We start from the raw sequence: 23141 nt of genomic DNA on the forward strand, positions 1-23141 counted from the left end.
CCACCGCGGCAAGAGGCGGAAGCGGAGTCGACGGCGGCGCGGCAGCGGTCGACTCGCCACCGTCCTCACAGCCAGGTAAGTCGACCTAAAATACGCAACTTCAGCTACGCTATTCACGTAGCTGAAGTTGCGTATCTTAGGTCGACAACCCCCCCCCCCCCGGTAGTGTAGACCTAGCCTAGGTGCCTTTTTACTGGTATAACTGCATCCCCACTAGGAGGTTTGTACTGCTTTAACTACATCAGTATAAGTAAAGCCGTACAACATTTGTGAATAGACCATGTTTTAGGGCCGGGATACATATATATATATATATATGAGAGAGATGATTGCTCTCTCTAAATATATCAGAGGGATAAATACCAGGGAGGGAGAGGAATTATTTAAGCTCAGTACCAATGTGGACACAAGAACAAATGGATATAAACTGGTCATCAGGCAGTTTAGACTTGAAATTAGACGAAGGTTTCTAACCATCAGAGGAGTGAAGTTCTGGAACAGTCTTCCAAGGGGAGCAGTGGTGGCAAAAGACATATCTGGCTTCAAGACTAAGCTTGATAAGTTTATGGAGGAGATGGTATGATGGGATAGCTTAATTTTGGCACTTAATTGATCTTTGACTATTGGCAGTAAATATGCCCAATGGCCTGTGATGGGATGTTAGATGGGTTGGAATCTGAGTTACTACAGAGAATTCTTTCCTGGGTGTCTGGCTGGTGAGTCTTGCCCACATGCTCAGGGTTTAGCTGATCGCCATGTTTGGGGTCAGGAAGGAATTTTCCTCCAGGGCAGATTGGCAAAGATGCTGGGTTTTTTTCACCTTCCTCTGCAGCGTGGGGCACGGGTCACTTGATAGAGGATTCTCTGCACCTTGAAGTCTTTAAACCATGATTTGAGGACTTCAGTAGCTCAGACATAGGTTAGGGGTTTATTACAGGAGTGGGAGGGTGAGATTCTATGGCCTGCATTGTGCAGGAGGTCAGACTAGACGATCATAATGGTCCCTTCTGACCTTAAAGTCTATGACTCTATGAGAGGAAATTGCTGGTTGGGAAGGTGAGGGACTGATTGTACATAGAAATGTAGGGCTGGAAGGGACGTCGAGGTCATCAAGTCCAGCCCCTTGAGCTGAGGCAGGACCACATAAACCTAGACCATGTGCTCATCTCTTGGTATCAGCAACGGTGTGAAAGGTCTTACATAAATAATATGTTTACATTTGTTAAACTTCAGACTGTATAACAGCTATCGCAGTGGAGTTCTCTTGGGGTTGGTCTACATGCATAAATTGTACTGTTTTAACTATACCTGTGTAGAGAAAATAGTACAACTAAAGCAAGGCAAAAAAAATTGGATGAATAATTTATTTGCTGGAAAATGCATTTTCGGGTCAGCCTAAATGATTCATAAACTTGGGCTGAATTTGGCAAATGGTTTTGGCCGAAACAAAATATATTTTTTTAAGTTTAGAAATTTAACAAGGTTTTTTTATGTTTTTGTTTTGTTTTTAAGGGTAAATAGGGGGGAAAGTTGTTTTGTTTTGGTTTGAATGAAACTAGGGCTGTCAAAAGATTAATAAAATTAATCGTGATTAATTGTGCGATTAAACAATAGTATATCATTTACTTAAATATTTTTTGGGTGTTTTCTACTTTTTCAAATATATTGATTTCAATTACAACACAGAATACAAAGTATACAGTGCTCATTTTATATTTATTTTTTATTACAACCTAATACAAGTACTGTAGTGCAATCTCTTTATAATGAAAGTTGAACTTACAAATGTAGAATTAGGTACAAAAAATAACTGCATTAAAAATAAAACAATGTAAAACTTTAGAGCCTACAAGTCCGCTCAGTCCTACTTTAGCCAATCGCTCAGACTAACAAGTTTGGTTATAATTTGCAGGAGATAGTGCTGCCCGCGCCTTTTTTACAATCAGGCTTTCGATTAGCACTGTCGTAGCCGGCATCGCAAGATAATTTACGTGCCAGATGCACTAAAGATTCGTATGTCCCTTCATGCTTCAACCACCATTCCAGAAGACGTGTCCATGCTGATGACCGCTTCTGCTCAATAACGATCCAAAGTAGTGTAGACTGATGCATGTTCATTTTCATCACCTGAGTCAAATGCCCCCAGCAGAAGGTTGATTTTCTTTTTTTGGTGGTTTGGGTTCTGTAGTTTCCGCATCAGTGTGTTGCTCTTTTAAGACATCTCAAAGCATTCTCCACACCTCGTCCTTCTCAGATTTTTGGAAGGCATTTCAGATTCTTAAACTTTGGGTCGAGTGCTGTATCTATCCTTACAAAAAAGGTACCAATGTGAGATTTCTGTTTTGTCAAATCTGCAGTGAAAGTGTTCTTAAAACAAACATGTGCTGGGTCATCATCTGAGACGGCTATAACATGAAATATATGGCAGAATGTGGGTAAAACAGAACAGGAGACATACAATTCTCCTCCAAGGAGGTCAGTCACAAATTTAATTAACGCATTATTATTTTTAATGAGCATCATCAGCATGGAAGCATGTCCTCTGGAATGGTGGCCGAAGCATGAAGGGGCATATGAATGTTTAGCATATCTGGCACGTAAATACCTTGCAATGCCGGCTACAAAAGTGCCATGTGAATGCCTTTTCTCACTTTCAGGTGACATTGCAAATAAGAAGCAAACAGCATTATCTCCCGTAAATGAAAGCAAACTTGTTTGTCTGAGCGATTGGCTGAACAAGAAGTAGGACTGAGTGGACTTGTAGGCTCTAAAGTTTTACATTGTTTTGTTTTTGAGTGCAGTTATGTAATCAAAAAATCTACATTTGTAAGTTACACTTTCACGATAAAGAGATTGCACTTCAGTACTTATATGAAAAAATACTATCTTCTGCTTATTTTTACAGTGCAAATATTTGTAATAAAAAATATTAAGTGAGCAGTGTACACTTTGTATTCTGTGTTGTAATAGAAATCAGCATATTTGAAAATGTAGAAAAACATTCAAAAGATTTAATAAATTTCAATTGGTATTCTATTGTTTAACAGTGCGATTAAACATGATTGATTTTTTTTTAATCGCAGTTAATTTTTTTTTTTAGTTAATCATGTGAGTTAACTGCGATTAATTGACAGCCCTAAATGAAACATTTTGATTTTTTTTTTCTCCAAATATTCCTTCAGCTCCTGCTACGACGCACCCCTTGTGGATGCAGTTATGTAGGTATAGCTATTTCCAGAAGGGCTGGGGAATAAGCATTACCAGTAAAAGACTCCTTTATACTGATAGAATTAAGCCACACTATGGATTGTACCATGTAACTCTTTTTTAGTAGAAAATCACACCCCTAACTGAAACCGTCTAATGACTACAAAAATGGTGTGTAGACCAGGCATCAGAGATCATGGGATGCAGCCTCTGGGCCTCATCACAGGAATACTCCTCTAGGACAATGGCAGGGAGAGAATTTGTGAAACTGGTTGAAATTTTGAAAGGGAAAAAAACAGGGAAAGTGTTTGATGAATTCCCCCTCTCCCATTCATGTGACCAACTCTCAAGAGCTGGTTGGGAATTTTGAAATGCCAATTTCAAGTTTTGATGGGGGGGAAAAACTGAATTACCATTTTCCCCCTGTTCTTTTCCATGCTGCTATTATTGCTCATTAGAAAACAGTTAGTTGTTGGTTGGTTATTGTAGCACTTGTGGCGGGATAGGTGCTTTCCAGAAGGAATGGTCCCTGTTCCAAAGCGCTCCTGGCCTAGGGACAGACCGACACAGGGGGTAGGGAAGGGACAACAAACGGGATTCGTTTTATACAAGTCAGCGCAGAAGAAGTGGGACGAGTTTTGGAGAAAGTAGGCGCCAGGAACCTGTGAACCTAGGCCAGAATGGTGGCTATTCCATAGCTAAGCTCAGGGCCCCTCAAGCCATGCAGATCTCTGGTATGATCAGGAGAATGCAGAACAGGCTTTCCCAAGCTGGTTCTTCACCAGCTCCTTGATTAAACTTTTCTGGGCTTCTGTGCAGAGAAGTCGTGGTCCAGGCTTTATGACACAGACCCTCCAAGAGTGCCAGATTGTGATACCAGGACCCCTAGATCTGTACCATGAACGAGGGCCCGGGGGACAGGAGGCTGTGGGTGATTGGAGTCTAAAGAGAAGCTCTCTTTCAGTGTCTTGGTGATTGATAATAGTGGGGGAAGGAACCAGAGAGAAGGGAACAGGCATTTGAGCCACTCTGAAGAAGTATTTTAATCATAGACGGGGGCACCCAACTTGTGCCCAAGCGAGAGACATGCTGGCAGCTTCCTACCCGCCCCAGGGGTGAAATCCTGACTCCACTGGAGCCCATGGCAAAACTCTCATTGGTTTCAGTGGGGCTAGGCTTCCACCTCAGGGCTGCCCCTTGCTTTCTGCAGAAAGCGGCTGCCCTCCTCTTTTAATATATAGAGGCAACTGGGCCATGGGAGAGACAAGTCCCAATAGTCATTTCTCCTTCCTGATCCAAGTGAAGCAGGGTTAGATTGCTGCTGGTTTACACCTTGATTCAGCAAAGAGGGACATGGCTGGACTCCTATGCCTGGGCAAAGCCCCTTAACTTCATTGGGGCTCCCCATGGGCACATGGTTTCCTTGTGAGATCCAGGGCCTTGCTGCGGGGACTGGGGATCACCACCTTCCCCATCACCCATCGCATAGTCACCGCTTACATTAAGGGGAGATGGAATGGGAGGACATTGCCATGGGAATTCTAATGTCCACCCCAACGAGCAAAGGGGGGGAGCTGGGAAGGGAAAAATTCAGTTGTATTGATTTTTACAAAGCCTCTCACTGAAATTCGTTACGGACTCCCGGGAGGAGGGCGAGCGGGGAAGCTTGGCACCAGCCTGGTAAGCCCTATTTTCCAGGTTTGGTTGTCTATGTTTTAGTGGGAGGCCGGTGGCTAATTCATAGTGCTCTGGGCACCCACGCTTGGCAGCACAGCTCCCGCCTGCCGGCAACAATGGGGCCGAACCAGCTAAGCGCCGCCGCAGCTCGAGCGGGCAGGCTGCAAATGGGAGTCGTTTTCCTGCCTCGTGCGGCTTTTCATGGCCTCATTATCAAATTATCGTTTTAACTCTGAAGGGGGGCTAATTAGGGAAGTAAATGAAATCGGTGGGAAGGAAGCGGGAAGGGAGGGGACAGTCGGGCTTCTGCCTCTGCCAAAAGAGCTGGGTGTTTCATTTCCTCCTTACCTGACTGCAGGCCTGCCCAAGCCCCTCGGTGTGGAGGCAGGGAGGCTAGCTTGCGTAGCAGCACAACGGGGTCCTTTGCCCCAGGGAGCTGATGGCACTTTGGGAATAGAGCTCGGCGGGGACCGTCCCCCACCCCGGATCGTAATCCCCAAGAACTTTGGGGGGGATTGCACAGTCAGGGATGGGCTTAGTAACTCGGCCCCTTGGGACGTGCTTGGCCAGCGGGATCCCCGAGTGTAGCCGTTAAGTGCTCTCCCTTGTTGCCCCCGCCACCAGCGGTGGTATCCTCCTTGCTCTGAGCTCGGCTCCGGACCCTGCTGTGCCGGGCACTGTACAGACACTTCCCTGCCCTAAAGCTCGGACTGTCAAACCTCCGGGGCCCTTCAGGTCTGCTGTCTGTGTGAGCTTGTGCATCACGCAGGAGGCTGGGGCGGGGGCGTTCTCACTTTCGATCTCGTGTCCCCCTCATTTTCCCTTTTGGACCCCTTTTGGCAGGAACCAGCGGGGCATGTCAGCATATTGATCCCTGTTGAAATTGACAGATCACAGTCAATACGGCTAAACGGTTCAGTTCACGGTAAACTGACAGTAGAGGTTACAAATTAGAAAATTTTAAGCAGCAGCTGTCTCCGTTCCTCTCCCCTTCTTCCCGTCCACTTCCCCTCCCCCCCACATCCCCTTTCTCAGCAGTAATTATGGTGTGATTGAAGCGCCGCCAGGCTGCATCGCTGACACCTCTGTCTTTTTCCTGTAAACACGGGGAGATGAAAATAGACACTTGGAGACGCTGTGAGTGTCACTTTGAAGGTGTCTCTTGTCTCCTCCATTGCAATGCTGGAAGCTCGGCTGTCACTTCTCTCCCCTCCTTGCGCAGTGGTTCATACGCCGACTGTCAAAGGCGCTCGGAACCGCAGTCTTTTAGCATCAGATTTCTGTCACAAATCAAATAAAAATAATAAAGAAACAGACAGACAGCGCTCGTCTGCTCTGCGTCCCCTGCCGCGAGCGGAGGGGAAATGTGGGTGGGGGAGGGAAAGAGACACAAAAAACAAGCTTTTGATCAGTCCAAATTAACTTTAACACCTTCTAAGGGAAGGTGCAGGAATATTAATTGTGTTATTGGTGTTACGTGTTGCTTTTAAATGTTCTGTTTGGAGCAGTTGCTTTGCTGCCACAGTCTCTCTGAAGCCCAATACGTCCGCCTCTCCAGAGGGTCTAATGTACCAGTAAGTGCCCCCAGGGCATTATTTTATTATGTGCATTACGCTAACTCCTTGCCAGAGGATGTTGTGAAGGCCAAGACAATAAAGGGTTCAAAAAAGAACTAAATAAATTAATGGAGGATAGGTCCATCAATGGCTATTAACCAGGATGGGCAGGGATGGTGTCCCTAGCCTCTGTTTGCCAGAAGCTGGGAATGGGCGACAGGGGATGAATCACTTGATGATTACCTGTTCTGTTCATTTCCCCCAGGGCACCTGGCATTGGCCTCTGTCGGAAGACAGGACACTGGGCTAGATGGACCTTTGGTCTGACCCAGTATGGCCATTCTTCTGTACTTATTGTTCTAGGTGCTGTACGCTTGTCTAGTGAGCAATTCAGTTCAGAGACTGTCTTGTCATCATCAAAATAGGCAAATCATGGGAGGAGAGGAATCGTACAGGTGGAGAAACTGAGTCAGTGAGAGGCCCACTTGACTTGCCCAAAGGCAGCTATTGATTCCCCCTGGTCAGGTCACCCACAGACAGGTGTAACTGAATGACCCCGCCTCTTGCAATTGAGCGTGACTTCGGCTCCAGTCTGGTCCCGTTGACAGATGTATGTTTTAGCCGTGGCTTTTCGGTGGTCAGTGGGGTTTCTTCCTCTCTTCTTCCCTTTAATAGGCAGGGCTGGGTAATTCAATGCCTGGTTGCTCTGTGAGCAAGGGTAAGGGCAATTCCCGCTCAAGGGTCAAGGCCTTACCTGATTGTGACGCCCACAGCCTGGCTGGACTAGCAGCAGGGGGCTTGAACCTGGGATCTCTAGCTCTTAATGCATGAGCTGCTACTGCCTGAGCTAAAAGACCCATCTCTCTTACCCAAGGCTGTAGCAGACTCATCAATTGCTAGTTGTCCTAGTCACCAGTGCCCCACCAAGTAGGCAGAATGTACGTGATCTCCACGGGGGTCAGGAAGGAATCTCCTCTCCCATCAGTCAGGCGCGTGATGGAGGTGGTTGCTCTTCACTCTGAAGCCTTGAGTATTATCCGCTGCTGGAAGCAGGATATTATTATTATTAATTATGTGTTACTGGAGCACCTAGGAGCACTCCTGGACCAGGGCCCCATTGTGCTGGGCACTGTACAAAAATCAGAACAAGAAGACAGTCCCTGATGGGATGTTCTGGACCAGTGATCCAGTCTGGCATGATAAATCCATTGTGTCTAAAATTGTTCCTCGACCCCTTAGCCCTTGTGGATCTACTGAGCAGCAAACATTCTCAGGTACCCGAACCTGGACAAAGGCATTTTCCTTCTTTGGTTCATTTCATGTTTCTGTGCCCTTTTTGCAGGGGGTTAGATTCTCCCATTCGTTTGTGCTGAATTTTCCAGTTAGATGAATACTTTGCCACTGTGCGGTATTGGATTGACCTGTGAAGCTGTTAAAGCCTGCAGCATGCCCACTTGATTTTAAATACCTCTCTAGTTCGCAGCATTAATCAGAGCCACTCCTCAAGATGTATTGTACATTCAAGTATATTTTGGAGCCACAACAATTTAACACTGTTGCTGCTTTTTTTTTTTTTTTAAAGGCATCTATTTTTGTAGTGTGATACAACAAAACACAATATGTGAGCTCCTCCTGCTGGTTGTGCAGCAGTATTTTAGCTGTTTGCCAGGACCAAAAATGTTCAACAATGTATGTGCAAGACAGCTGTTTTCTCTTGTATATTGGAAATATGGGGACGGAGAGGAGAGACGGCAGGTGGTATTCTTTGTGAGTACGTACAGTCCTGGGATATGGGTGTACATAAGAACGGCCATACTGGGTCAGACCAAAGGTCCATCCGGCCCAGTGTCCTGTCTACCGACAGTGGCCAATGCCAGGTGCCCCAGAGGGAGTGAATCTAACAGGTAATGATCAAGTGATCTCTCTCCTGCCATCCATCTCCACCCTCTGACAAACAGAGGTAGGGACATCATTCCTTACCCATCCTGGCTAATAGCCATTAATGGACTCATATGTGTGTATATGTGTTTGAGGGTATGCATACTGCATGTATGTGCTTTGTAGCTAAGCCTACTGTGTGTGCATTCTGCATATTTATTGGGCACGTAGTGTGTGTGTGCACTTCATGAACATGCATGCTGCGTGTGACCTGCTGATTGTGTGTGTGTGTGTGTGTGTGTGTGTGTGTGCATACATCTACTTCCCAACAGTCCTGGGTTTTGGGGGACTCTCCCACATTGACGCTCCAAGCCTCTGTCCCGCAAAAGGGGCATTTTGACCTGGGTCCACTGTTTGAGCAGGCCCTGAAACGGAATGGTGTTGTGACCTGGTGCATGGGGTCACAGCACCACTGAGGACTTGGCCCATCCCCCCCACACCCTGTCTCTGTCTATGGAGGGGCAGATGGGCCAAATCTGAGTGGCGCTGCGGCCTCATGCTCCAGGTCACATCGCCCATCCCACTTGAGCCACTTGAAACGTTAAGAGGCGTGTGTGTGTCACTTGACCATGCAGGCGTGTGTAACTGCAGAATATGCCTGAGTGCCTACCCGCTGTGTCCGGCACATGGCGATGGATACATGCTTCATCCGCAGGCATCGTGTATGCGCGATGTGGAGGTGAATGAGGGTAGTGGCATGGTTCAAATTTAACCAGAAATAAATCAATGTAAACCAAGCCGAGAGAGGCTGGAACAAAGGAAGCTGGCTTTTCTGCCTCTGCCTCCAGAGAAGCCCAACCGGCTCAGCCCCACAGCACTCAGTCATCAAAACAATTAAACTTCTCTTGCGGCGGCTGTTTTCCGAAGCTCTGCCGCGATTCAGAACGGGGTGGGGGGGAAGGGGCGGGAGAGGAGCGGGGGGGTCGACAGCCCCAAATGAGGTTGCACTCCAGTACCCCAGGTAGCCTCATTTCTTCACAGCTGACGTGTGGTTCTCGTTGTGTTTTTTTTTTTTTTTTGCCGCTGGAGGGGAGCGGAGGGTATTTCAGGCCCCCGTCTCCCCGTGCTTGTGCCCCGCGTCGCTCGTTTAATTACAGGTTTTCAGCCGCAGACCGGTGGGCACGCATCGGCAGGGGGATCGGCTCCTAAACCCTGTCATTTCGCCTCGTCAGAGTGCCTCTTCAAAGAGGGGAATCTAGACATTTTCTCCGCACGGCGCGGAGTGGACTGTCTCGGCCCCAGCATGAATATAATGACAGATGCATTTTACAGCAAGCTGGGACTGAATGGGCTCAAGCACGGCTCCTTCTGTCAGCCAAGTCATTATTTTTTGTCATTTGCTGACAGTTTTGGTCTCATTCGTTTTTTTCTCTTTTTTTTTTTTTTTTTTTTTTTTTTTTTCCCCTGCCTGGAAAAATGGCTAGGTATCTACGAGACCCCAGCAGGGACCATCCTGTACCATGCTCATTTAGATATTGAGGCCTTCACCATGGACCGGGAGGTGCGGAAAATCAAGCAGGGGCTCGCCTTGAAATTCTCAGAATTGGTGTACAATGGTATGTACTGTCCCCCTCCCCCCGACCTACCTCCCACAAAACCAGATTTCCTCCCCCCCACCCCCCCGCTGCACACCTCCCTATAACGGTGCAAACCCCCTTACTACTAAAGGCAGCCAGCACTGCGTGTTTGTTACATGGCTCTGGCTTTAACAGAGATGGGCCCAAGCTGGGAAATTTAGGTCTGGATTTGAGGCCCCTTGTAGAGATGGGGGAAAGACCTGTTCTGTCACCCACTCCATCTCCCTGCCTAGGATTGGTCCCGAGGGCACAGCATTCTGTCCAGTTTAACATGAATGGGGCCAACCTGTGGGGTGGCCACAACTGCTCTTGGGAGACTATGCCAGCTTCCAGTAGCGCTCACAATTAGGAAAGCATCACTGTTTTCCAGCCTCGCTCCAGTTCCACTGTTTGACCCACCCCAAATAATTCCTCCTGGGTGCTAACACACTTCAGATAGCTATAGACTGTTCTCTCCTCCCTCCCCGCCCCGCACAGGTGCCTCTTTAGTCGTTGTGCAGCCAAGCTATCCAGAGTAGCCCTTGTAATATTCCCTCTTAAGTTGGTCCCTCCAGCCACTTGATCGCTTCAGTTGCTCCTCTCTGAACTCCCTCCAATTGGCCGATATCCTTGCGGTAACATGGCACCCAGAGAGGAATGTTCTACTCCAGCTGCAGTTGCACCCAGAGTCAGCTGAGGATGTGCCTTGGCTTGATGCCTCTGCCTGTGTGGCAGTTTTCAGATTTGGAGTTTTTGGTCCAGCCTGTTATAAGGCCAGGAGACCAGGCTCAATCCTCAGTTCCACTGGTGTGAATCTGGAGTGACTCCATTGAACTCTAGGGTGGTTGATATGGCGGGAATGGTTTTGTAGGCTTATGACCACAGCATCTGCCACCCACCTGGATAGCATGGAGGTAACTGAGCTCTAGGGTTATGCATGCATATTGAGGAAAACTGCAGCTCTGAACACCCCCAAATTTTAGGGAAGCTCAAACCCAGCACTGAATCTTGCAGCTCAGGTCATCTCTAGTTCTTTTGGCTTCTCAGTGACCACAAGGGTGATCCTCTAGATTAGTGGTTTGAGCATTGGCCTACTAAACCCAGGCTTGTGAGTTCAATCCTTGAGGGGGCCATTTACGGATCTGGGGCAAAAATCTTTCTGGGGACTGGTTCTGCTTTGAGCAGGGGGTTGGACTAGATAACCTCCTGAGATCCCTTCCAACCCTGATGTTCTATGACTCTATCACTGCTGCAGGAGGCCAGCAAGTAGCTGAGTGTTTAAAAGCGTTGGTTAATTTCATGACCATTTGTCCCCATACTAGCTAGGATAACAAGGGGAATCAGGTCTCATACCTCAGGGTGTACACTGATCTCACTGCAGGGATCATGAAGAGAGTCACCATTTGCCCTCTTCCTCACCACGTTCATCACTGTGCAATTGACTGGATGCATTATGGGAGTTTTGTGCCTTCCTTTAAAGCATCAGGTGTTGGCCACTGCTGGAGGCAGGATCCAGGCCTTGTGGGACCAATGAGCTGATCCGGGGAAACCCTCCGTGGTTAAGCGTGATGTGCTTGTGTGGAGGTGTTCTCACCGTTTGTGTTTCATGTTTCGGAGGGGTGTCTGCTGGAATTGGGCCCAGTGCGAAAGCAGCTCCAGTCCCAAACAACCCCCAAACTCTAGGGTGTTCGCATTCCAGATCTGAATTTTGCAGCATTTCTGCATGAGCAGATTCGAAGAAGGAAAATGTGCATGTCAAAACCTTCTCCCAACCCTTCAGCATTTTGCTTGTGCTTCTTCCTGATTGCAGAAATGTGCTATGCAGCGTGTAGCCCACAATGGGGCACTGTGCATTTTTATGTGATCTAGGATTTGGTTTGGTAGAAGCAACACAACAAAACAGGAGAGACAAAGTTTTTGGCTTTAAGGCAGCTCTGAACGGCTGCTTGTTGGGGAGAGGGGGGATTGCAAAATCGGAGATAACTCAGCCGATCAGTCATGCAGCCAGTCGTGCTGTTCACTGCGGTTATGACTGTGGTGCTGTTGCTCAGAACACTGAAAAGGGCAGCAGGAGTGGGGGGGAATAGGACATGAAACCCCTCACTTCTATGTCACTGGTTCAACTCCAGCCCAAGTTGAAAATGACCGAAGCTGGATACCACGTGATGTCTGCTCTGCAACCTACATGAAATGAGCTTGATGGATCTGAGTTCAGTTCCTAGCAGACTTGCACACACCACAACACCACCGCAGCATGCCCCAAGCGGAGCAGACATCAGATGGTAGCAAGCTTCAGTCATTACCAACCTGGGCTGGAGTTGACGAGGCCAGTGATTGAGTGGGCCATACCCTTGGAGCATGCCTCTTGTACTGTGGAGATGGTCGCTTTAGAGGAGACGGGAGTGGCCTAGGGGGTGTTGCCACTCACGCGCTACTTATTCCGTGGATAAACTCAGAGCCAGTTGCTAGCACTAAATTAAGGAGCCCAAGTTTTGATTTTTAAATCTTGTAAAACTGATGTTCATTTGGGTTTTTTTCCCACGCTTGAAAAATCCACATGTGGCTACTATGAGCTGGCAGCTGGGACATGCACCCTTTTGTGAAGCCCCAGCTGGGGGACTACATGTTGCACACCCTATGGGATATATTGCATTAATTTTTAAAAAAAAGACAGCTGAAGGTTGGATGTGCCAGGAAAGTACAAAATGAAGCACAGTGGATCATTAACAGCAAGCCTCCAGGCAAGGATTCTGGGTAGCAAAGCCCAACTGGCAGTTTCCTTTACTAAGTAGTACTATACCTAACATAACCACTAGAGGGCACAGTCAAAACACCGTGCACAAACCACTACTTTACAGTAGCAATGAGCTCCACCCATCTTGTTATGTAGCGCTCAAGAACAGTGCATTAGTGGACTGTGAAAGACCCTGCAGCAGCCATTTTTCGTTTCTAAGCCCATCCTCAGAGGGGGACTTCAGCTCTCTCTTTCCCAGGTGGCCAGCTCCAACATTCAAACCAGGAGTGAGGCCCCAAAAAAATCATTGGATTTTTTTTTTTTTAAATAAGCATTGGGTGCTTTTTATTTGTCATCTAGTTTCTGAGCCTTTAGGTCACGTTCCAAGCTTTTCTTTACAATCGTCAGATTCCCATGAAATAACATGACTCCAGGAGCTGGGGCTTTAAGAAAGCAAGATTTGGCAAGGCTGGTTTCCCTCTGTCCACTATCCAAAGAGAGATGCCCAAGCCTGCCTTGTGTTCCTGTGTTCTTGTCCCCTTCCTCTCTTCCCTCCTCTTCCTTGAGATATCCAGTCTGGTTTCCTCGTCTCCAGAAATGCATACAATCATGGGGTGAAATTCACCCCTGGGCAGAGGCCTACGCACTGCTTAACCCCTATTTTGAAGGCTTTAGTGGTTCATAGGCCTCATGCTGCTGGCCCTCTGCAGGTGTGAATTTCACCCACAGCGAAGATGTTTTAACTGGGGAGGAGGGGACTAAGCAGACAGAGAGTAGCAACAGCTACTGTGTGGTGGCGTGAGAGGGTGCAGTGCGTCACTGGATCTCCCTGTACCATTCAGAAGGAAAGAAACTCTTGAAATCTTCCCCACCTCCATTCTTTTAATTTTCTTTCTGCTGCAGCATCTGTCCCTGGTTATTTTGATTTCACCTTCCTTATGTTTCAAAAAAGAAAAGTGTGAGAGAGTTGTTTATTTCTAACGACCCCAATTATTCTGAAGCCACCGGATTAAAAAGCTGCTTGGAGAAATCTGGGGTGGGTTTCTTCCCCCCGACCCCATAAGTGGAAGGGGCTTTTGTGTAGCTCATCTGAAATGCTGTCAGGCCAGAAAATAAAATGCTGGGGTTCTTGTCAGTGTAGAACCTGTTGGCTTTTCTGCAGAAATGAACTTTCCTTACTGTGCATCCGACAGCCAGGCTTTCTCCAAACCAGCTGTTAGAAAAGAAAATTGAAACTAATAATTACCTTTTTAGCTAGTAACCTTTCCATAACGGTTGAGATATTCACCAAGCTGCTTTATCTGGAGGCAGCAGCCTGCTCAGCATGGAGAGATTTCGACATGAACGCCGGTGGGTTTCTTAGTTACCTTTCCATATGTGCTAGCATCAACCAGGCAGGGCTCTGTCTAGTCATGGTTTTCCTTACCACAGATGGGAAGGGATCTGACCCTCCGCTGGTGTCAATCAGTAAGGCTCCTTTGATCCTACCCCAGTTTGACACCAGCTGAGGATCTGTTCAAACTCTTTTTTCCGAGAACCACGCTAGCTAAATTGTGCTAGGAACCAATGGTGGTATTTTAGGTTTATGCTAGCGAAGGGGCCAGAGCAGCAAAGTTGAAGACATGATTGTGGAAAGTCTGAATGGTGTGAATAAAGTTACGGAGAATCCTTCGTGTAGCATGGAAGGAACAAATGAGGGAAGATTTTTGGTTGGTGGCGCTCCAGGGGCAGAGAGAAGGTTATTTGCAAGTTGCATTTTAATGGTGGTTGCACATGTGTAAAATGTACAGCTGGCTGGAAAAATTCCCAAGACATTTTTTCTTTGGCATTTGCCAGTGGGTCGAATTGAAATGTTTGAAAACGGATCCGTTTCGATGATGTTCCAATGGAGCCTCCCTGCCAGCGTGCCCACCTAGCTTCCAGGCTTCCTCGGCCTGCAGTTCTGGGGCAGCCTGCCAGGTAGCAGCAAGCCCTGCTTGGTTCCCCCTAACACCGGCCCTGGCTTTTATATGCAGAAAACCAGCTATTGTGGCACAGGTGGGCCGTGGAGTTTTTATAACCTGTTGCTGGGGCCTCGGAAAGAAAACGGTTGAGAACCCCTGCTTTAGAGACCATTTTTGGGCTGGGTTAAATCAGGCCTATGTGAACTCAGACCAACCAGGTCAGAATCGGGGAGGCTAAGCCTAGACTAGCAGAGCATGAGCACGATCAATAATTCAGCCTGGAATAAAGGGCATGAAAGCAGCATTACCATATTGCACGTATGAGGTTACCCCCCAGCTGAGGGAGGGTGCTGGAGGCCTGGCTTTCATGCTCTGCCGTCTTTCTTTAACACCTAATTATTGTAACTAGGCTCTGAAATTCAGAGACTTAGTGTTTATCCCTCCCCCCACCCCAATTGATTCCATTGTGGGAAGGTGACTTTGCAACAGATTTCTCCAGTTTGCAGCTCCCCTCTCCCTGCCAGGTACGGCCAGGTGTTTAAATGCCATTGTCTCCCACAGACCTTGTTTGCGCCATCAGATTGAAATGATTAGAGCTGGAGTGCAGTTACAAAGTGAGAAGGCTATTAAGACGGATCACTTCCACTGGGGAATTTGTTTGCAGTGGGGGGGAGGGAGGTGGGGGAGCGCCTCACACCTGGAGATGTCAGATTCAGTATTTAAGTAGCTGGTTATTATTTTAATGTGTCTTGGATTTAATGTTTTTCTCCATTACCGGGGAAGAACAAACACCCTAAATTGTCCTTAAATTTCAGGAGCTTTAACTGTATTTGTCAAAAGAAAAAGTTTATTTTCTTGCGGCCACACTTCCAACATTATTGTGCTGCTTGGTATCCGGGCACTGGCCCCTTTCATCTGGCTAATGGCTCACGGCGACACTGCTGAACCATCTAAGACACGAAATGACAAAGAACCCTGCACCTCATTGAAACTGCAAGGGGACCTTAGGAAGGCAGAATGTTCCAAGTTGGAAAGACTTGGCCCAAGCACCAAGATTTATACCCTCTCTTAGGAAGGGTGTATGGCGTCATTACCAGCAAGACATGGTCAGAACCTTGCTTTCACAGCTCAACTCAAAGATGGCATCTTCAGAAGCCCAGTAGTCTGGGTATTGGTTCCAGACTGACCCAGAGAGAAGAGAGCCACCTATCAAATTACCAGTACCAACTCCTACAGCACTCAGGATGTCTCCATTTCATCCAAGTACTCAGCCCTGCTTAGCTTGTGAGATCTGACAGACTCATACCCCAGTGGGGTGGCTGCAGGTCTGTCTGTGATTTGTGCGGGATAAACAGACCAAAACACTATTGCCCAAGAAAACTGGGTGGTGGAACAAAGCTGTTCCTGGACTGCTCATCACTGGGGTGCCACAAGGGCTGCTGGTGCAGTACGGGCTGTCATTCAGTTAGCAAGCCGAGGGACCAAGCTATATCACTGGGCCAGAGCAACGCTGCAAATCCAGCAAAATTTGGGATTCCTGCTCCTTGAGACTAAGCATGTGAGACAGCAGGCAGGAGAAGGGGTAATAGCCATATCAGAGCATGCATGTCCCCACTGCAGGATAACTAATGGAGATGTATTAACATCAGCCTGTCCTGGAGACACGCGCTACACCTTTGTGATGACTGGCCAATAACAGACCAAGAGGAATATCTCTAGCTCCCAGCCCTTCCCTAAATCCATATCTCAGTAGAAATCTGCAAAATACTGCCAGGAGACAAACATCTGAGCGGTGTCCGTGGAGTCTCGGTGCAGGTGGGGTGGATAGTACCCTGACTCATGGAGTTTAGAGAGTGGCCACTGCTCTGGCTGAATTGATCCAACCCAATTCTGAGGCCAAGAAGGAGGAGAAAAAGTACTTTTTGTTTCCTGAATGGCTTCCACCCTGAGTCCCCAAAGACCAGCTGGGAAAGGAAAGCTGAGAGGGCACCTGTGTGGTAGCACAGAGAAAGATTAGAGATAAAACTTCTGGATCACTGAAGATGCTTAAATAGAATCTTTCTTTCTCCCACTATCTCTCCCCCCATCTCCCTGTCTTTATTCTAGGTCTCAGGGGGCTTAATGGGCTAATTAGCTCACTTAGTGACAGGACAGCGCACAGGAATGGCAGGCAGGCAGGACCTGAGGCTCTCCCCATCCGCAGGAGTGCAGAGAGGCACACAAGTGCCAGGCTCTGAGCTGTGGACACCGTCTCCATTTGGGGAGCCCCCGTGCCCACTTGCCAGCCAGCCACAGGGCAGCCCAGCACCCGGGAGAGGAGACAGAGCAGGAGCACGTGTTCATTCTCCAGCGAGAGTTGGCCCGTGGAGTAGCAGGCGGACTGGAGCGCTCTCTTCTCTGCAGTATTTGGATTCCATCCAGACCCCACAGTGTCATGCTAAACCATGCAGCACCAAATGCTGCTGGGTCACCCTGTGCCATGCCAAGCTGCCCCATCCCAAACCCCACAATGCCATGCTAAGCTACATGGCACTAACCCTCCCCATATCATACTGTGCCACTCACCGCTCCCAAGCCAGGCCGTCTACAACCCTTCCTTACTCTGCGTTTCCGTTCTGTGCCATGTCCGGTAAAGCATGCCACAGAGTCTCATTCCCAGATCACTTATTGCACAGTGCCCTTCAGAATGCCCCGACAAGCAGTGGCGCAGGGCATGAGGCCTCCTAGTGGTGGTTTCTTCCTGCTGCTGTCTCCTCTTCCTGAACTGGCCACGCGTTCACAAAGGCCGCTCTACTGGTCGCCAGGTTGTGATCACGAGCCACCCAAAAACCAAGGCTTGGTTCAGACCGAGGCTTAAAGTCCTGCAGTTTGCTGGACGCTGCCCTGAGCTGCAGCCTTGGAGATGAGACTCTAAGAGTGAAAACCGTTTCCTTTAGCAAGCTGAGAACTGATGAACTCATCCAAAACTTCACCCCACATACTTTCCCTCCAGTCAAGTAGGCTTTGCTGGGACGTCCTTCTGAGCTCCTACGTGGCCCTGTGTGCTGTGCACCCTCTTCTTTGCCCCCAAGAGCCTGAATACTTCTTTCCCTCTCCCAGCCCCTGGGAGCAAAAGCCTCGGCCCTGCAATCAACCCCAGGACTCCTGCATGAAAACGGAGCTGACTGATTGGTACCGCCCTAGGAGCTGGTGGCCGTCATGACTGGTAGTAAAGAGACCTGCCTAGACTTTCATCTCCAGGTTGCCTGTTCAAATCCGGCCCAAGTCCGTTGCGGCCAAAAGCATTCCCATTTGACAGCTGGCTGGTGGCTCCTGGGAAATGAGTTTGGTGGGTCTGAGCCCAGTTTATAGCGGAGTCGTGTCCAAAGCCGACGGGGCAGCCCCAAGAGAGGCCAAGAACTGAACGGCCCCGGAGACTGAATCTCCTCCTCCGTTCTGGAGGCATCCTTGTGGCTCAGGATTGAGGGAGGCTGACCAGACAGGACGGGGGAGTTCACGCCACTGCAGATAAGACAGAGAACAGGGGGGCGCCTGAGCGGTCCGCCCCGCAGCGTGAACAGCACGGAGAGAGAGAACACAACACCCCATTTCCAGTCAGTCCTGTGAAATTTGCTAAGAGGGGAGAATAAAACTACCCTGGCCGCTTTCACGGGACTGCAGCGAATGATGCGAGTCCCCAAGGAGAGGGGCGAGAGTGCCTGTGACAATCAAGTCTCAGACAGACGTGCCTGTAGCATCGCTCCATGGACAGCAGAGGAAAGCAGAGATGCCTGCGCCCTGCGAGTGACAGCCAGCAGTGTTACTCTAGAAAGGGCCGGGGGAGCTGAGCCTACCTGAGAGCGGGCACAGGACATATGGGCCCTGATCCTCCTGCCTGATAAAGCCCCTGAGGTCAGGCCCTTGCCAGTGTTCTCTTACTGGAGCTGTCTGCCGGGATCCTGCTGGGCTCAGAGATAAAGGGGATGGGCGCTGGCTAGGCTCCAGTGGCCCAGCCATTGGTGGGGCAGGCTTTGAAGTAACCTCTCCACCTGTTCATTGTCGAGGGGTATCTGTTCCAGAGCAGAAAGGGTGTTCTAAGTGGGGGTGATCAGCTATCCGTGTCGGGGTGGGGTGGGGGGTAGGGTTACCACTGGAAACGGCTGTGGGTTCCTGTCTATGCACAGAGATGTATCTTGCCCCTTCTCGGATTAACCCTTTGAAGCATTGCTCCCAATTCCACCATCTCCATGTCACCCCGCACCCAATCACCCACCCTTCCCTTCTCTCCCCACTGCCCCCCACAATCACCCACCCTTCCCTTCTCTCCCCACTCCAAGGAACTCACCTGGCCTTCCCAAAAGGCCGCCCCGTTTCGATTCCCTTCCTGGCCCTCTGCGCCTGTCCTATCTGTGCTGCCCCCATCCCGCCCGGCTGCAAGGGAACTGTGGTGCTATCGGTTGGTCATGGGAAACCATTTACCATCTGCTTCAAGAAGAGGGTCTGTCTGTCTCCAGGTGACCCTCCTCCTGTTGCTCCTTTTTGGGTGCATTTGATAAGAATACTTTACCCTGCCAGGCACCTTCCAGACAAGGACCCTGATGCATTTTAGAGGCTTTAATAAGGAATCTTCATAGCCCCCTTTATGGTGTCGATTTTATTAGTCTCGTTGTGAAAGGGGGGAAACTGAGGCACAGAGCGGTGAAGCGACGTGCTCATGGACTCAGTGAGTCAGTGGCACCCCCTAAAATAGAACCCAGGAGTCCCAGCTCCCAATCCCCTGTTCTAGGTACTGGACTGTGTTTCCTCCACAGAAGGATGAACTAGTGACTAGCATAGAGTTCTCCTTCCTGGATTTACAGTGTCGGAGCCCTATCGGCTGGTGCCCGGAGAGTCTCGGCATTGCCACTCAAACTAGCTCTCTGCATTTCTCCTCTGAGACGCCGAGGAAGGAAGGTGAGTGCTGGCCGTGGCACGGACTGAGCCCGGTTCTCCGTTCTCCCTCTTTCCACAGGTTTCTGGTACAGCCCGGAGTGCGACTACGTCCGCCATTGCATCAGCAAATCCCAGGAGATGGTGGAAGGGAAGGTGCGTGTGTCTGCCTTCAAGGGCCAGGTCTACATCCTGGGCAGAGAGTCCCCGCGGTCCCTGTACAATCAGGAGCTTGTGAGGTAAGTGGCCAGCTGGGGAGCCTCACCCTCGGTGCATGGATCAGAAGGAGCTGGGGCTCTGGGGGAGGCAGCTCTGCCAAGGTGTGGGGGTCTCTCCTCCGTCCTTTCCTGTCCTGCTGGCTCTCCGCGGGCCTGGGTGTTAGTTAAGGTGGAGCTGGGTCCTAGCTGCAGACCTGAGACCCAGATTCTGAGCTCCCCAGAGTGTAGGGATAGTGGGTCCTGGTGTCCTAGGGGGCTCGTCTCTGAGATAACCGCGCCCAGTGGGGCTGTGGGTGCCGGGCTAGGGGAAAGGAGGACGGGAAAATGCCCACTGCAGTAGTGGTAGCTGCCGCCACACAGGGTCGGTGATCGGGGCTCCTGTCTTCATGCCCTGCTCGAGCTGATGTCCAGGGTTGCTGTTTGGATGGGTGGGGGTGACAATCTGTGCCTGGAGCCTCGCCGTGCAGTCTTGGTGCCCCCAGGGCACTGTGGTACCCAAAGCTGGCTCATACCGCCACAGGCAATTCCCTCCGTTACCCAGGGCCGTTCAACTCCTGATGTCTCGGCCGTCGAGGTGCCCTTTCCAGGATGCTGCCTGGATCTGCAGGCTGGCTCCATGCCCCCCGGGTGGCTGCTCCCCCTAATGACTGAGCCAGTGTGTTCCTGTAGACACAGTTCTGAGCTCTCCAATGGACCATGCACCCTCTCAGCTTCAATGGGTCACAGGTGGGCAGGGGGTGATGTTAATGCCCATCTCTGAGGGGGCACAGAGTGGAGCAGGGGCAATATTGATGCCAGGCTCTGAGGGGGTGGGAGGTGGGGGCAGGGATGATATTGATGCCAGGCTGTCAGGAGACGCAGGGTGCAGGGCATGCAATATTGATGCCAGGCTCTGAGGAGACAGATGGCATGGCCTGGGTGATATTGATGCCAGTCTCTGAGGGGGCACAGGGCCCCATGAGCGATATTGATGCCAGGCTCTGTGGGGGGCACAGGGCCCCATGGGCGATATTGATGCCAGGCTCTGTGGGGGGCACAGGGCCCCAAGGGTGATATTGATGCCAGGCTCTGTGGGGGACACAGGGCCCCAAGGGTGATATTGATGCCAGGCTCTGAGGGGGCACAGGGCCCCAAGGGCGATATTGATGCCAGGCTCTGAGGGGGCACACAGGGTTAGGGTGGGGTATTATTGACAGTTGGATACTGTGGCAGTGCGTGTGTTAGAAACCAGTGGCAGATGGGGAGTAGTGGGGACGACAGTTTCACCCCTCTGAGCTTTGGTAACAGACCTGCCTGGGTCAGGCCACGGCATTACAAATCCCTTTAGTCAGCCAGCCTGGCATAGCCCCATGGAGGAGTGAAGCTGGAGGGGCCTTTCCTTTGTGTCCCCAGCCCCATCCACTGTTCCTGGGAAGACGACACTCACTGTACGGCCTTGCTGGCCATGCCATGAGCAAACAGAAGCGCTTCACCAAGGGCTGCAGCTCCCTGAGAGCTCTGCTGGGAAGCTCTCGCCCAATTCCTGCCACCGACGCTGCCTCGAGGATGGCTGGGGATCCAGGCTGCGTGGCAGAGGGAGGGGGGCAGGATCGGGGAGTTAAAACAAGGCATTTGGGTGGCGTATATGGGGTCCCGGGGCCCCCTAGGATGCCATCCAAGTTGGTACTAACACATGCAGCTGTGAGAGGCCCGGCTTTAACTCCCCAGCCGAGTATAAAATTAAAGCGCGAGTTTTGTTTTGAAGTCGATATGTTTTTTTTTTTACACTTTTTCTTTTCTTTATGTTGTCGTCTCTCTCTCCCTCCTCCTCTCCCGCCCCCCAGCTCCTTTCAATCTCTCTAAACACTTTATAAGCCATAAATACACCCGCACCAGTTTAGAACAGTCGGAGTAAATGTCAAATTATCTTCTCTCTTTCTCTTCTCTGGCATTTTTCCTTCCCTCCCCCTCGAAATCAACAGCTCCTAATAATCCATCCCAACCCTTCATTATGCCTTGCGTTCTCAGTCGTAGAGATTAAATGAATAAAGTATATTTAAAAAAAAAAAAAGAGGGAAGAAAAAAATAGCGGATGGAGGGGGGTGGGACTGAGAAAAAGAGAGAGGGAGAGAAAAGCAGGGGCACTTATTCTCACTGCGTCGTCAAGCGTTTTCCTTTTCTTTTTGATTTCTACATCGCTGGTTTGAAAGCCTTTGAGTGACGGCGTCACAGGAACCCGAGAGAAAGCTGTGAGAGGTAGAACCGCGTGGAAATGCCTCTGCACAGTAGGTAGAAAGTAACGTAATTATAGAGCAGGTCAGAACCACTCGAATGAGCAAAAATAAAAGCACAGAGGTTTTTCTGTAGCCCGTCAGGGGAGGTAAAATCATTGTAAACTCTTTTTTTTTTTTTTTTAAGGTTTGCAGTTTCTGAGAAATGAGCCGTGTTTTGGGGGGGATGGCAGGAAACAGGAAGCTAGCTGGGTTGGGATTTGTTTTCTTGGCTGTTGTGATTGGAGGTGGTTGGGGGATTTTTAAATTTAATATTGTGGCATTAAAGGGCAAGGATTTAAAAAAAAAAAAAAAAAAAAAAAGGGCCAGATGCCGAGCTGGGATAAGTCGGCGGCAGCCAATGGGCCAGATTCCCAGCTGGTTTACGTGGGCCTTGTTTCATTGCCTTCATTCGGCACTTCGCCCCTTTGCACCAGGTGAGGGTATGGCTGGGTGTCTCCTGGGCCTGGTTTTCAGCCCTAACTCGGCCAGCACTTGTGTTAAAATCAACAGGCATTATGGTCAAGTTAGCACAGGGACCTGACCCTCGTGCCCTAGGTTGGCGCTAGTTGTGCCAGCACCGATGTCACTGTGCCAGGGAGCGCACTAGTGCATACGGGGCTCGGGCATCTTTACCACTGTTAGCGAACCCTGCTCGAGGCAGGGCTAGGGGTGCATGGTGAAACCCCCTCCACCTGGTCTACACTAAGTGCTTCCACTAGTGCTAGTCCAAGCATGGCTGATTTCCCAGGGATCCCTGCTGCAGACAAGGCCTTGGGGTGTGCCTGGGGCGCAGGGGACCCCAGCCTGGCCAAATCTCAGTCTTTGAACTCTGCTGTCGTGCTGTCCGACCTCTAGTTTTTAGTGCTGCCCAGTGGGGGTGAGGTGAGGACACTCTACAGAAGCTGCCAGTCCCTTCAGCATGAAACCTTCCTGAGTAGCAGTGCGACGGGAATGTCGAGGACTGGATGGGGAGATGGGAACCTGCCAGGCTTGGCTTGGGTTAGAAAGGAAAACGGGTGCACGGTGGGAGGGGGCGTGTGAGAGAGAGAGAGAGAGAGAGAGAGAAGATTGAGGGGGAGAGACAGACAGACGGGGCGGTGGCAGAGGAGAGACGGGAGAGATCTAGACAGACGGGGCGGTGGCAGAGGGGAG

At 49.8% G+C, this 23141-nt stretch overlaps 1 protein-coding gene across 1 annotated transcript in view; it reads left to right on the top strand.

The window, feature by feature from the left end:
• The window catches only part of ASS1 (argininosuccinate synthase 1), a 77685-nt gene that overhangs the window by 50442 nt on the left and 4102 nt on the right, over positions 1-23141 (top strand). Inside the window, exons 13-14 of the mRNA XM_026657217.2 lie at positions 9803-9934; positions 19602-19758. Coding sequence (XP_026513002.1) covers positions 9803-9934; positions 19602-19758 — 289 coding nt within the window. The remainder of the gene's footprint in view (positions 1-9802; positions 9935-19601; positions 19759-23141) is intronic.

The sequence above is a fragment of the Terrapene carolina genome, unplaced genomic scaffold (genome assembly GCF_002925995.2).
Source record: "Terrapene carolina triunguis isolate 2854851 unplaced genomic scaffold, T_m_triunguis-2.0 Scaffold238, whole genome shotgun sequence".
In the NCBI taxonomy this organism is placed as follows: Eukaryota; Metazoa; Chordata; order Testudines; family Emydidae; genus Terrapene; species Terrapene triunguis.